Source organism: Centroberyx gerrardi, chromosome 7 (assembly GCF_048128805.1).
Source record: "Centroberyx gerrardi isolate f3 chromosome 7, fCenGer3.hap1.cur.20231027, whole genome shotgun sequence".
Lineage (NCBI taxonomy): Eukaryota > Metazoa > Chordata > Actinopteri > Beryciformes > Berycidae > Centroberyx > Centroberyx gerrardi.
The window spans coordinates 18,239,422-18,252,816 of record NC_136003.1 but is presented as its reverse complement, the minus strand read 5'-3'; the positions used below and the strand labels follow the sequence as shown (position 1 = coordinate 18,252,816).

Genomic DNA, 13,395 nt, shown 5'->3' with positions numbered 1-13,395 from the left:
GTTGCTTTTTAATCCTTTTTTCCCCTCTTCTTTATGTTCGCTTTTGTGATTTATGAGAAATACAACACCTAAAATGTGGGAATGTTTCTTGTGGAATATATTTAAACTGGCTCAATGTAAAGACAATTTCACCTCCAAGTGTTATATACTGTATGTAGATGGTCTACTACTAGCTGAAAATGTCAAATAAGGATTCACATGCTTCAACAGTGACTCAACAGGTTGCATCGGTACTTTTGTACCTATGAAGTGGACTTAAAAACGAAATGACAGAATATTATACAATCTTGTGATTAAACCGTTTATGGAAACTCTTGCAGGTGTCTTGTTTGCATTACCAATTAACCACATTATATCTTCTATCTATAAATGTATGACTGTGTTCTAGTGACATTCTGTGGAAAGTTGTAGTACTGCAAGCTAATTCCAACCCAAAGGGGGAAAAAAAAAATTCAACACAGAGCTTCTTGAAAATACATTTTTTACTGCATTTCAAAGTAGCATGACATCTCTGTTCACATGTTAGTAAGTTGAGCTTCAAGACTTCATCCTCCGGTGTGCCGTCTGTCGCAGAGTGCGTAGTGATGGAGGTACCGTAGTTAAAAGGCTAAAAGGTTAGAGTTCAAGTCAAGTGATTCTCCGTGGCTACTGTGCCAGCGTCCCAGCGCTGTCCGTCCATTTGAACCACTTCATGGTGGTTTGGCCCACTTGCTGCTGCTGCCAGGCTCCCACTCCTCTGGTGAGCCTTCCTGCCCCGGGCCCCGCCTCCATCAGGCCCCCCGGCCCCGGAGGAGCCCCTCAGGACTGCTTGTCTATGTTCGCTAGGAAGCGCTGGGCCCACCATTCATCCAGATCTATGGGCACAAAGTCTAAGAAAAGGAAGGACAGGAATTCAAAATTAGTAAATAGGAAAAAATTGTCAGTACTTTGCATGTCGTGTTAATTTACCTGTAAAAGAGTTATCTACTATACTACCATTTATCATTTAAACTACCAATGCAATCAATCGATCAGTCAATCATTTTGTAGGAGTAGGTGTCATTTTTCAAAATGGTGGATATCTCATTTTACAGCAAAACTCTCCAACCATGGCAGACACTATCTTCCTGGCTTGATATTGCATCCAAACACAGGCACAATATACTGTATCTGGTTGGGATGCTTATAATTTTGGCTGCACATTTATTTGATTGAGGTACAGGATGTAGCGCTACTACAATTATTATTTAGATACTTAGGTTATCATTTGGATATTTACTTGGATACATTGGATATTAAAAAAATAAAATAAAAACTTGGGGTTTATACTAGCTGTGGTGACCTGTCACTGCTGAATGAAAACAGAAGAAGCAAATCTCTTAGACAGCTAGACAGTTCATTAGATGCATGGACATGGGTTAACTCTGCCTGGAGTAATCCAAAACTGAACACTACTGAGGACGTTTGTTTTGACACCAAATGCAAATTTCCCTTAAATGATGAAGGTGTCCTATTAAAAATATGAACATAATAGAGTTTGATATTGTCTCATTTGGATAATGAGGACTAAGCCATAAGGAGAGCCAGCCAGTGACCTCGCTTCCTTCCAGACAGGAGGGCCAGGTGAGCAGCTGGACTGATCCTTGGCTGGCTGGCTGTCACACACAGACGTAACCTACTGTCCAGGTTACAGCAGGTATATGGGCTGTTAGCATGTCAGATGTATACCAGAGGAACATTGAGGCTTAAGAAGTCACCACACCTCCAATAAATATCACACAGGATCCAATGTGCCCTGATGTACTTTACAATAAGGAGGAGAAATTCATACACACATCATAGTGAAACTTTCACCATTAAGGAATGTGATGTTGCACAAAACTAGTTGTGCTTCTACCTGTATATAATAAGTGAGCCGTAGTTCAACCCAATGATATTAGGCCTAGGAGATAAGGGTCAGATAAGAAGAATTAATTAAAAGGCTTGAGAGTGGGGTGGCAATTGGCAAATTCAAGTTTAAAGCTGCACTGGGAAACTTTGCACGTTGGTGGTGAGAGGTAACTGGTTGAAAAATTTGAACTTTAATACCCAGAAATCATGTGACGTGTCGTTCATGCTTACCAACCCAGCTGGTCTGTAATGCTTTATGTCAAATGATACCAAAGGGACGAGAGAGGCAAAAGATCTAACGTTGGTGAGTTCAGGTTTCTCTTCATGGAGTGCTTGCTTGCTACTGTTTAGGTTGGAGACACTTTGTATTTTGCTCTTAAGTATCGATTCATCATAAGTATCGGTGCCTAGTGCAGCTTCAAAACGAACCACAAAACCAATGCAGACTTGAGCCTTGAGGCTGTGAGCCTAAGAAACTGCATGAGCTGGTGGAGGGAGGATGGAGTGTGGGCGGAGAGGATGAGTAGGAGAGGGACGGGAGAGCAGCTATACTCACTGTCCATGTGTGGGCTGGGGCTGCTCTCTCTGTAGTGGACCGGCCCCTGGCTGGGCCCCTCCTCCACCTGCTGCACCACCTCCTGCCACGCTGACAAAACAAACACAAACTCTGTCAGGAACCACACACAACAGGCACCATTCAGACTTCTGAGATGGGTCCAGCAAGGCCATTATCTGTTCTATCAGACCCCGGATCTGTCACAGCCTGCAGGTTGTGGCAGTTCAGACCAGACTGAACACAAAACAAGTAACTGTAACCTTCTACTCACTGTGGGGTTTTAGTTGTAAACATTGTGCTGCATGGCTGACATGCTAAATAAAACAGGCCACTAATCTGAACAGAAGACTATTAAAAAAGGGTAATAGGAAGTGTCCTTTTAAGTCTATACTAAAAGGACCTTACTGTCACACCCACAGTGTTAAATAGGTAAAGTCCACAAGGGCAACTGCTACAAAGGCCTACCACCTCTGGCAAAAGTTTGTATTTCAAATATTGCACCCTGTGGACTTGTCACCTGTCACGTGTGTGTGTGTAGTAACTCCCATGGGGCCAACATTTGATCTTATCTTAGGCAGCTGCCACTAGGTCATGACTTTCAGAAAAGTCAGAGGTACAACAGTTTGAGTCATGAAATGAGGAATCTCCACAATTTTTGCAGGAAAGGTTTCTTAGAGAGAGAGAGAGAGAGAGAGAGAGAGAGAGAGAGAGAGAGAGAGAGAGAGAGAGAGAGAGAGAGAGAGAGAGAGAGAGAGAGAGAGAGAGAGAGAGAGAGAGAGAGAGAGAGAGAGAGAGAGAGAGAGAGAGAGAGAGAGAGAGAGAGAGAGAGAGAGAGAGAGAGAGAGAGAGAATGAATCAGGGGTCGGGCCTAGTTTTTGTCCTTGTCCACTCAATGACAAGGTTACTGAAGTTGTTTATGAGCCGCTGAGGCAGAGCTTCAACACCAACAACTCACGGGACGGACAGACAACATGAACACCCACAACCGAAAGAAGTCTCCTCGAGTCTGAGCCGGTCTGCGAATGTTAAAAAGGCCTGCCGACTTCAAAAGTGGGTCAGTGTGTAGAGTTTCACCCAGACACAACAAAACCTTTCTTCTGTCAGACCCTTTGTTGTTTGAGCACTTCTAATGGACAGCAAGCCTCTTTCCCAGAGCGGGCGGGCGGTGCGGCAGCAAGTCAAGGCCAAAACGCTGCTGTCCCTCAGCACGTGTGCCAGCGTGGGTCACGAGGTTTATAGAGGAGCACAGTATGCGGGTGTGAGAGCGGAGGCGCTTGAAGCGGCTCTCCCTCCTAGGTGCCTATCATGGCTATCAGTGTCAGAGCAGCTGTGTAGGCGAGGCCTGGGAGGGGAGAGCACAGCCGCTGGGCCGGGACGCTGGGAGGGAGGTGGGGGTGCTATTGTTCCCTCTAAACTCAGATAGCAACATGGCCAAACAATGTCATTCACAAAACAGCTAGCCGGTGATGCACTGAAAGAGGTGGATGGATACAGTGAGCTTTAAAAGTGCGTCTGGGAGACGTCGTCTCAGGTTGCAGCCATGTTACTCGTATTTCCAGTCAGGCCGTTCATTCATTTTCTTACCCTCATAGACAAAGCTGACGTTCTCCTCGTGCGCGGGGGTGAAGCTCTCCTCCCGCTGGCTGTCCACAGGGACAGCCGGAGCCGGCTGATGGTACTTCTTACCGTTCAGGCGGTTGAAAACTATCTTGGGTGCAGGGAGGCTGATGGGTATGAGAAGAAAGAAAGACTGTCACACATGCAAATCTGCTGCAAACACTGCAGAAGATTTGATTATCTGTTATATACGTATTTATATAAGAGGTGGGTTATTTGTTGACAGCCATGCCTCTGTCACATCAGGAGGCTTCTTCATGTGCAGGCCTTGGGGCCTTGGGGTTTGAGGCCTAGTCAAACAAGGTTGGCTGGATGGAGTGGGAGATTGCAACAGCTGAAGGAACGACCATGTGCCGCCTCGCCTCTCCACAAGGTCACACAAAAGTCGACGTTCAATGGCATGAAAACAGCCAAGCAGGGCGGCTCGGCCTTGGGAAACCCAGAGTGTGAAGGTGGTCTATAAATCAAATAGGCTTTTACTGATGAACGGCGCCTGTCCCGAGCTGATGACGCCCACTGCTGCCATGACACTATCACACACTGACACACTGCTTCTGCAGATGGTAACAGAATTAGGCTGAAATACCTTGCTAACAAGTTTGACCACCAAAAGTTGAATACTTACTCAGGCAGACACCAGGAGGTCTGTTTGTGCTTGAAGTCGTTTATTTTGTTGTCAATCTGCTGCGTGGGCCCTGCAAAAGAAGAACATTTTGCTTTTTTGTTTAAAAAAAAATGTAGATATTGATGATCAGTAGTCTAGCAGAAGTTGCATGTCAAGTTGAATGCCTAAGGGGTGCATCAAGGTGTGTTTGAAGGTGTGACACTGTTGCAAGGTAGTTATTACAATCTAGCAGCACCCAGTCTCACCTGTTCGTCGCTGGGTGACCAGTTTGCTGGGACCCTTTGTAATTGTGTACATCATGCGTTGGCAAAATCCCCAGTAAACTTTCAGTATGGCACTGTCAACTTCCCAGCAGGCTTCAGTGTGCAGTTATGTCAGATGGACCAGCTCCAGGTGCAGCGGGCCTGCTTGTAAAGGCACTTAAAGTCAAAACACCACGAGTCCAGGATCTGTCGCGTAAAGGAATTCGCTTAATGGCTCCAAAACCAGAGCAGGACGGGTCAGTCTTCTCCTCAGTTGATCGGGGTGGATTTGGCCTCAGGGTGATCCGTTCATTGCAACGCAAGTCCCGGGAGCTGACATGAGACTGGACACGATGTTTAGTAACCTGTCAGGAAACATAATCGTGCGTCGGGCTCCTCTCCGCGTAAAACCAGCAGCCGGAGCGCATCTCAACCAACCAGCGACCGTCCCGTCCTGCAGAGTTCCTTGTCCTAACCTGTCCTCTCCTTCCAGACAAATAAACTCGGTCACTTTGGTTCTTGAGGTGTCCGACGGCGGCACAATGTCACACACACACCGAAAGAGGGGCTGTCATTCATAAGACATTGAACGCACACCGTCAAAACGCACCACTGCTCGACGTCCCTATACACGCCTCCCTCGGCGCTTTAAAGGGACAGTGTCCCGGCCGGCCGAGAGCCACCTCAGCCCCCATAACACCGGGACACTGGGTGGAATCCGAGGGCCACGGATGGGGCTTCCAGGGCGAGCCCCAAAATGAGGAATAGTTTAATTTCACCGTTTTTTTTTTTCCCATTCCCTGGAGGTAAATGACCATTACAGAATGAATAAAGGTGACTATTTTGTTTCACTGTCACTCCCCACCTACAGTATTTTTACAGTTATGGAATTCTTTACAAAATCACAACAAACAAAAAGTCGTCTCAGGTGGGGTTTTGTGGGACAAGAGCTTATCAAACAGGGGTCAGTGGTCTATTTGGGGGTCCTGGACCTGAAAAGGTGCCGGATCCCCTGTTACAACCTACTATCTCTCTGTTATGGACGGAGCTGGGAAGCCATGCCTCCACCTGCCTAACGTTGCTCTTCTGTGTTTACACAACACACACACATGATGGTGTACAATGCAATCATATATACAATACAACCCTGTCTACAATCCAATCAGACGTTACAATAAAAGCAGTGATGTAGAGGTAAATAAAGAGGTGGGACAACCATGACCTCCAGTTGGTGATCACTATAAGGCAAACAACCACCAATGTAAACAAAAATCAAGTATACTTTATTCATTTATGCGTTTTCCCTTAAAATCCATACATAACTTACATCAGTTTGATGTCATGAATTTACATGATAAAGATTTATGTCAGCCTATAAAGGTGGGCAAACCTTATTCTGCAAATAAAGTGTTTTGATGAGTGACCCCATGATGATTTAAGTGGGTTTGCCTGATTATTACAACGTAACCCGTTCTTAAAACTAGTCTTGCCTGCAAGTTAGGGCAAGGGAAATGTTTATTTTCTTGATATTTACAGGAGATCTGCTGTGTCTATACTTATGCATAAATAAGATGACCAACTCAACAGGATAGCAGACATTCATATAACGACATGAGTCCACTGATGTCTCTTTAAAAGGTGCACCGGAGCCTCTGTAAGATCAGCACAGAAGGTAGAAAAGATCTTTAAGGTAGTGTAATCCTAATCCTTGGTCCGGGAGAGTTGGAGGTATTGCTGCTGGTAGTAGGATAAGGATAAGGTTATTATTCATGGTTTAATGTGCCTGTAGGTTTAAAGGGAAATACCAACACTAGGCTTTGATATGTTTGCCAGCCTGCTATGCGTTCCTACCTCTTACACTAATTCTTATGCATTTATATCGCATTTCTATAAAGCTTGGATCCTTTGATTGGCTGCACAACTAGTTAGTGCCAAATCTCCACTTTCCTTACCTCAAGTTTAGCTTCATCTAATTCACTAATTCAGTATTTCCATGTTGCTTTAAATGACAATGAGCTGGTAAATGTAGTCATGAGACTGTTGTATTTGTGTTGGAGGGGGTCAAATTCTTCATGTGCGTGACTGGCAAACTATGGGTTTTCAACTTTTTAATTACCCCCATATGGCTTGAACCACTGTGTGTATGTGTGTGTGTGTGTGTGTGTGTGTGTGTGTGTCTGTGTGAGCCACCCCAACCCCACAATTGGTTCAGTAATGGGGATCACAGTCTTCCAGCAGACTGTCAGTGATGTAGCTAATCTTCAGCAGGTTTTGGTAGTACTCTTTCTCCACAGCTGTGTTGACAGTCCAGCCCACTACCTCGACTCCTCGCTCTGCCCAGTACTGCACATAGTCCCTGGTTAAAAAAAAAACAGGAGGGAGGACAGGGATGAAGAGAGCGGAGGAGAGGTGAGGAGGGGAGAGGAGATGGGGGGAGAAGGACAGGGAGAGGGAGAGGGATATGGAGGAGGGAAGGAAAATAGAACAGAGGAGAGCAAATAAGGAACAGGAGAGAGGGCCAGGTAATATTTTAGGTGGCAAATATATAGGTGACACACATTCACATAAATTCTTTTAAAGCTGCACGGGGCGTCTTCGCACTTTGGCGGCCCCGAGTGGCAGCAAGGGTAGCTGTTTTGAATTTTTGAAAGTTAAAAGGACTTCATCACCCAGAAATCATGTACACTGCGCACTCCTCTGGCCTACATTTCTTCTTCTTAGTGGCTAGCAGCTACAAACACTGCAGCAATGTGTTAACGCCAAACCATATGTAGCTGCACCTACAGTGAGATGAAGTCTTTGTGCATGAGGATGGCAGAGACCCCACACAGGTTCCACAGCAGGTGGTGGTGGGCCCAGTCCAGCAGGACGTCCAGGGCGCCGCTCCAGAACTGACTCCAGGAGGACGGGGTGCGAGGCGTGCCGTCGCCGAAGCGACTCAGGCTCCAGGGCCGGTGGGTCAGAGCCGTGACCACCCTGGGGTCAGTCTGACGCATCTGTGGACCAGGAGAGGTCACAGGTCAAGGATGATGTCAGATTAGAAGGACATGGCATACAGACAAAAACAACAAACACTTTTATCCATACTATCATTCAAACAATGAAAAGAGTAAATGTATCATTAGGGGTCATATAGGTGGAAGAATTATTAATATGAATTATTATAAAAATTAAAATTGTTTCCTAATGATTATTATTACTATTATTATTAGCATGGTTATTAATTAGTCATATTTCACATCCAAAGTGCTTGAGAGTAACTCAAGACCTCACCTTGTAGATGACTTTGGGTTCGAAGGAGCAAACAACACTGGAGTTGTACAGGACAGGGAACTTCTTATACATCTCAAAAAGCACCGATGCAGCCTGGTGAAGACGAGAACATTTTATGTAACCTGTATTTAACCAGGTAAACAAGTCTCAGTGAGATTTAAAAACCTCTTTTACAAGAGAGAGCTGGCCAAGAGGGCAGCACAATAAAAACAGACAAAACATCCAAGATATCCATAGTAAAAAACAGAAAAACAACCGAGGTACATACAAGGACAACATAAAAGGCAAAACAGTCTATTTGAACAACAATATGCAGATAAATATAATCCTGGAGAGATAAATATAGTCCTGAAAGAGTCGATCAAGTGGGTTACGGGCAGAGACATTTACTAGCAGTGTTCCATTCCAGGTTCTTTATAAGTGAGGTGAATTCACCCAGAGGGATCAAATCAGTCCGTTTTAAGTCATTTTGTACAGCTCTGTCCTAACTCAGGGACAGACAACTGATATGGAATAAAGCTGTTGTTCTTCAGCAAGGTCAAAAGTTACCGCTTGAGGTAAAAAGTATTTTACTAACCCATAACAACAAGAGATTTGAACAAGAGAATGTTGTGTACCTATCTGATTATAAAGATGCTCATTTAAAGAGGTTACTGAAACATTTACTGGGTCACAAGGGAGGAAGTGAGTGAGCCACATGGCTAGGAGGCTAGTTGAATTCCTCCTGCACCAACTGCTGCAGACAGCTGTGAGACACTTTGTGATCGCGGCACTGAGAATGTCTGTGGGTCACTGCCTCTTACTGCTGGCTTTGAAGTCGTCATAACTTCTCACATTTAACGTGCTGCAGCTTTAACTAAATCACTGTATCATTGTCATCCATATATTTAAAGCAATATTCCACTTAGTTTTAACATGGGGGTTATTTGGCACTTGACCACCATGAAAACCAGAATATAAACTAATCACCAAGATCGGATGCAGCTGGACGAGTTTGTTGCGTTCAGACTTTTACTTCCCATTCATTTGAATGAGGGCACGAAAATGAAAACTGACATTTAACATGTTTGTGAACAGATTCAACAACAGATCCCGCTAATGTGATTTTCAATGGACTGTTGGTCCAGCGTTTTAGAACATAATTTCGGCAAATAGCATTTTTATTGATAGAAGAGAACATAGCGGAGGGATACCATTTAGAAGAGATAGTTCCTATTTGGGAGACTACTTTCATTTTTAAATACTACTTTTAGTGTAAAGCAAGAATAGAAATAGGACTGCTTTGTTGTCTTAAAAGCGGGATCTGTAACGGATCCGGATCCCATCTGTTGTTGTGGTCAAGTGCCAAATAACCCCCATGTTAAAACTAAGTGGAATATTGCTTTAAAGGGGCATTCTGCAAAATGTTGGCCATCAGGTCAGTGTATGCAGTACCTTATCAGGTTGACCTTTGACATCAAAGAAGATGGTGAGCTGGTGTCTGATGCATTCCTCCACCGCCTCCTGCAGAGTTGGGACCTTCTCTCCACTGAACTTCTCCCTGGAGGCGGAGGAAACCACAGCAGTTCAGCCTAAACACAGGTTGGGCCTGTTTTATCTGAAATAACACTGAGGTAACACTTCTGCTGTTCATCTGTTCATTCTCCCAGTGTATTTTCCCTTGTCCTTCTTCTAAATCTGTGATGAAGTACAAGATCACCCTGTCCTGATTTGTGCAAAGATGACGGGAAACAAATGATTAATTCCAAAAACACATTAATGAACACATTCTTGGACATGGTGAACGGTAGTGCAACAGGGCAGGTGTTGAAGCTGGTTCACACGACTGTTTGAGAAGCAGCGTACTTGAGCCTGTGGCGGGCAGAGGCGTCCAGTCGCCTGAGCTGGGCCAAGTGCAATCTGCTGACTGATCCGGAGCCGTTGGTGGTGCGGTCCACGGTCTCATCATGCATCAGCACTGGCGCCCCGTCTGCTGTGAAACTCAGGTCCAGTTCCACTCCGGTAGCCCCGTTCCTGCTGGCCTAGAGCAGGAGAGCACAGGAGGAAACAGAAGAGGACAAGGCATGGGAGGACAGAAACAGCTGTCTCATCTGAATTGAAACATACTGACGGGCAGAAATGTAGCATAGGAGTATTAAATGACTGGAGAAACATAAGTATGGATCAGTGGTTAGTACTGAGGACCCAGATTTGATTCCCGACCTTTCCGTGTGGAGTTTGCATGTTCTGCCTGTCTGTGTGGCTTTCCTCCCACATTCCAAAAACATGCAGGTTCTTTAGATTGGAGACTCAGGACTGCAAAGGCGCGATGAGCTTTTGTTTGACCTCACAGTCTTATGAGGGCACAACAATTCAGTAATAGGTAAAGAAGACTTTTCAAATCAATTCTTCACTTGACTGGCAGCCGATGAAGGGAGGCCAGTATTGGCAAACTGTTGGACATGTGCCTAGTTTTTAGTCAAAAGTCTTGTGGCAGCATTCTGCCCCAAATGCTGCCGGGCTAACAAGAAGAAGTGAAGAGAACAGAGCATTACAATAGTCCAGACACAATTAGATAAATGCATGAATAACTATTTCCAAATTATGAAAACACATTGTCTTTTAGTTGGATAAGCAAAACAAGGGAAATAGATATAGACCTGGGTTTAAAATTGTGTTTGCAGTCCAGCTGTAATAGTGGCTGCTCAATGCAGTTGTCACGTCTCTCACAATTTTGGCAGTTTTTCCATCTGAAGGAGTTACAGTCATTTTATCTGCACACACTGGATAAGGAAGTAAGTGTCTTATGATTTTATGGAGATGATGAAAACATTCATGTGGCCTCAAATGCTCGCTGCTGACCGATGTAAGCTGTTGAAGAGAAAGAAAGCATGTGTGCCAGGTTTGAATAGCCCTATATATAGTGGAAATACTGCGGTATAAATGCCCTTCAGACTGGTTTTAGCTCATAGCTCCTCAGATGATCAGTGTTAGTGATGCTCTGTTTAAAAACTCTATCTTGGTGTTTCCATCTGAAAAGGGCAAGTTTCAGACCCCTGTTCACGCTTATGATGGTCAGTAGTATCAAAGGCAGCGCTCAAGTTGGGTAGCAGCAAAATGGAGCGCTCCTCAGCATCAGCACACATTAGGATGTCATTAGTGACCCCGGGAAAACTGTGTCATTTACAAAATCCAAAAAGAAATATTGTTTTCCATCACATCCAAGAGCTGCTTAAAAACCGCTTACTCCAGGCCGTTGAATAGGACGGGGAGCTTGGAGATGGGTCTGTAATTTTAAACGAGTGATGGATCAAGAGTGTTTTTTTAAGGAGAAGCTGAATAATAGCTTGCTGGAAAAAATAAATAAAATAAACACATGCAGAGGTGTTTGGGATGGGAGAATGCTGGATCCAGTATTACCCATGACCTCTTTACTGAAATATATTGGCAAGACATAGTGTACAGGATGATGACTGCACTGATACTGGGACACTGTATCAGTGAGATCTTGCAAGGACACACAGCAGAACTGGCTCAGCACTTTCCACATTTGAAAAGACAGGCACAGCCGGGGAAACAGGATTTAATTACAAGTCTGTCGTGCAAAATGGGAACCTGACTGGGGTTATGTAGTTATGGACTGAATCATTCACCCATGGAGATGGCTTCACTACATGAATAGACCTGGTTTTCAAGGGTGGCCAGCCTGGATCATTAATGCGGCTGACCACATGTGCTTGCAGAATGAGCCATGGGTCTGCTTTCACTCAATCCTGCACAGGCCATGAAAATGTACAGTATTGGTTGACTGACCATTAAGAATGAGGGAGCTAATGAGATGTAAAGCCAAAGTAGCTAATAGGCTATCAATCTAATATTATCACAAAATATCCCTGATGGAAATTGACTATAGCCTAAAATTCATATGAGTTTATGATGATCTTATTGTACTTGATTGTGTAGTGTTTTTTGTTTTAACTCATATGGTATCACTACAATATTCCTATATGAACTAAATATATAGGCTATTTTGCTGTGACATTTGTGTAGTATCCTTCTAAAATGTATCATAGAAGTACTATAGTTATTGTTTCCTATGGTATACTCCATTTTGCTATTGATGATTGCAGCATGCCAGCAGACGCCTGCCCGCCTCACCTCTCTGATCGCAGCCAGTGTGTTCTCCGGGGCGTCGTGGCTCCCTGCGCGGTGCGCCACCACGGGCACGCCGCCTGGCGGGGCCCCGGGCCGCAGCACCCGGCCGGCCTGGTCGGCCGGCACCGGGGGGAACCGGAACATCACCATGAAGACGTAGAGGGATGCGGTGAGGACGGACGCCCCCGTGGCGCTCCTCGTCCCGAGCATCACCAGCAGGAACACCGCCGAGAAATACATCAGTTCATCTCCGATTTGTAACATGGCGAAGCGCGCGGTGGATATAGTGTCACGACTGAGTGGGAAAATGTGGATGGCCACTTGTTCAGGGAAGCGCAATGGATGGAGCACTGCGTAAACGGTCGCTGTCAGCACTCAGGTGACTACATGGTCGCATGTCAGTAAGCAGAGCCCACTGTCTGCCCTGCTGCCGCCTGCAGACCCGACCCGTAACATGAGTCTCAGCACTTTCACTTCATACTGTGCTGCGGATGGAGGACGGGAGGCAGAGGGGTCGTGACTGCCATCAGTGTCACTTTATCCAGAATAAATACATACAGGACTTCCGCTCACAGCTTTCAAAATAAAAAGCTTATTGACGTGTGATGTAATTTTTTTTGAGTAATACAAAATAGAGGAGTGATAACAAGGACCGTATTTTAAGAAGAATCTGTAGTATAACAAAATATTTTTTTCCCCCACAATGGCCTTTTTAGAGCATGTATCCATAGCCATGTGAGCCTATGTCATATAGGCTATATAGGGCTGCCATAAATACACAAAGAGCACTGTATAAGACTGTTTTTGTGTTTAAACCATCAAACAATCATTTTAGCATTAAATGTACCAGGCACTCTAATCATGAAATCCAAAGTTGATCTCGCTAGTAGGCTATCCAGAAGTGAAAAAAAAAATCTTTTATTTTGAAAGCAAAATCACCTGACCCACAGTCTCATTCTGGTTATCTCAGCTGTTGCTGAGGAGAGCAGGGAGGGTCCGCTCAGGCTCACACTGCCCCCTCTGGTACCTGGGATGTTGGCAGTTTGAGTGCAGGATTGCTGCAGTCTCCCCCAATCATG

General features: G+C 44.9%; 2 protein-coding genes across 2 annotated transcripts; both read right to left on the bottom strand.

Annotated features, from left to right (window-relative positions):
- Positions 1 to 464: 464 nt before the first annotated feature.
- Positions 465 to 5,494, bottom strand: LOC139918888 (MAPK regulated corepressor interacting protein 2-like). The gene is made up of 5 exons (XM_071908421.2): positions 4,913 to 5,494; positions 4,668 to 4,737; positions 4,010 to 4,149; positions 2,426 to 2,515; positions 465 to 869 (listed from the first exon to the last, which is right to left on the bottom strand). Exons 1-5 carry the CDS (start codon positions 4,965 to 4,967, stop codon positions 799 to 801), a joined length of 426 nt encoding a protein of 141 aa, XP_071764522.1. The 5' UTR covers positions 4,968 to 5,494; the 3' UTR covers positions 465 to 798.
- A 1,573-nt stretch (positions 5,495 to 7,067) lies between these two features.
- On the bottom strand, positions 7,068 to 12,580 carry LOC139918892 (glycerophosphodiester phosphodiesterase 1-like). Its single transcript, XM_071908425.2, has 6 exons — positions 12,320 to 12,580; positions 10,028 to 10,203; positions 9,617 to 9,722; positions 8,183 to 8,275; positions 7,694 to 7,905; positions 7,068 to 7,265 (listed from the first exon to the last, which is right to left on the bottom strand). The coding sequence occupies exons 1-6, from the start codon at positions 12,578 to 12,580 to the stop codon at positions 7,118 to 7,120; spliced, it is 996 nt and encodes a 331-aa protein (XP_071764526.2). The 3' UTR covers positions 7,068 to 7,117.
- Positions 12,581 to 13,395: the final 815 nt, after the last annotated feature.

What these genes read in the sequence shown, in the direction of transcription:
- LOC139918888 (XM_071908421.2), bottom strand. Translation starts at nt 4,967, where the DNA reads ATGATGTACACAATTACAAAGGGTCCCAGCAAACTGGTCACCCAGCGA. An exon ending in GGTCACCCAGCGACGAACAG is followed by an intron (nt 4,738 to 4,912) that starts GTGAGACTGGGT and finishes CTTCTTTTGCAG; the next exon opens with GGCCCACGCAGCAGATTGAC. An exon ending in CGTCAGCTTTGTCTATGAGG is followed by an intron (nt 2,516 to 4,009) that starts GTAAGAAAATGA and finishes TTGTTTTGTCAG; the next exon opens with CGTGGCAGGAGGTGGTGCAG.
- LOC139918892 (XM_071908425.2), bottom strand. Translation starts at nt 12,580, where the DNA reads ATGTTACAAATCGGAGATGAACTGATGTATTTCTCGGCGGTGTTCCTG. An exon ending in TCTGCCCGCCACAGGCTCAA is followed by an intron (nt 9,723 to 10,027) that starts GTACGCTGCTTC and finishes CTCCGCCTCCAG; the next exon opens with GGAGAAGTTCAGTGGAGAGA. An exon ending in CACAAAGACTTCATCTCACT is followed by an intron (nt 7,266 to 7,693) that starts GTAGGTGCAGCT and finishes TTTTTTAACCAG; the next exon opens with GGACTATGTGCAGTACTGGG.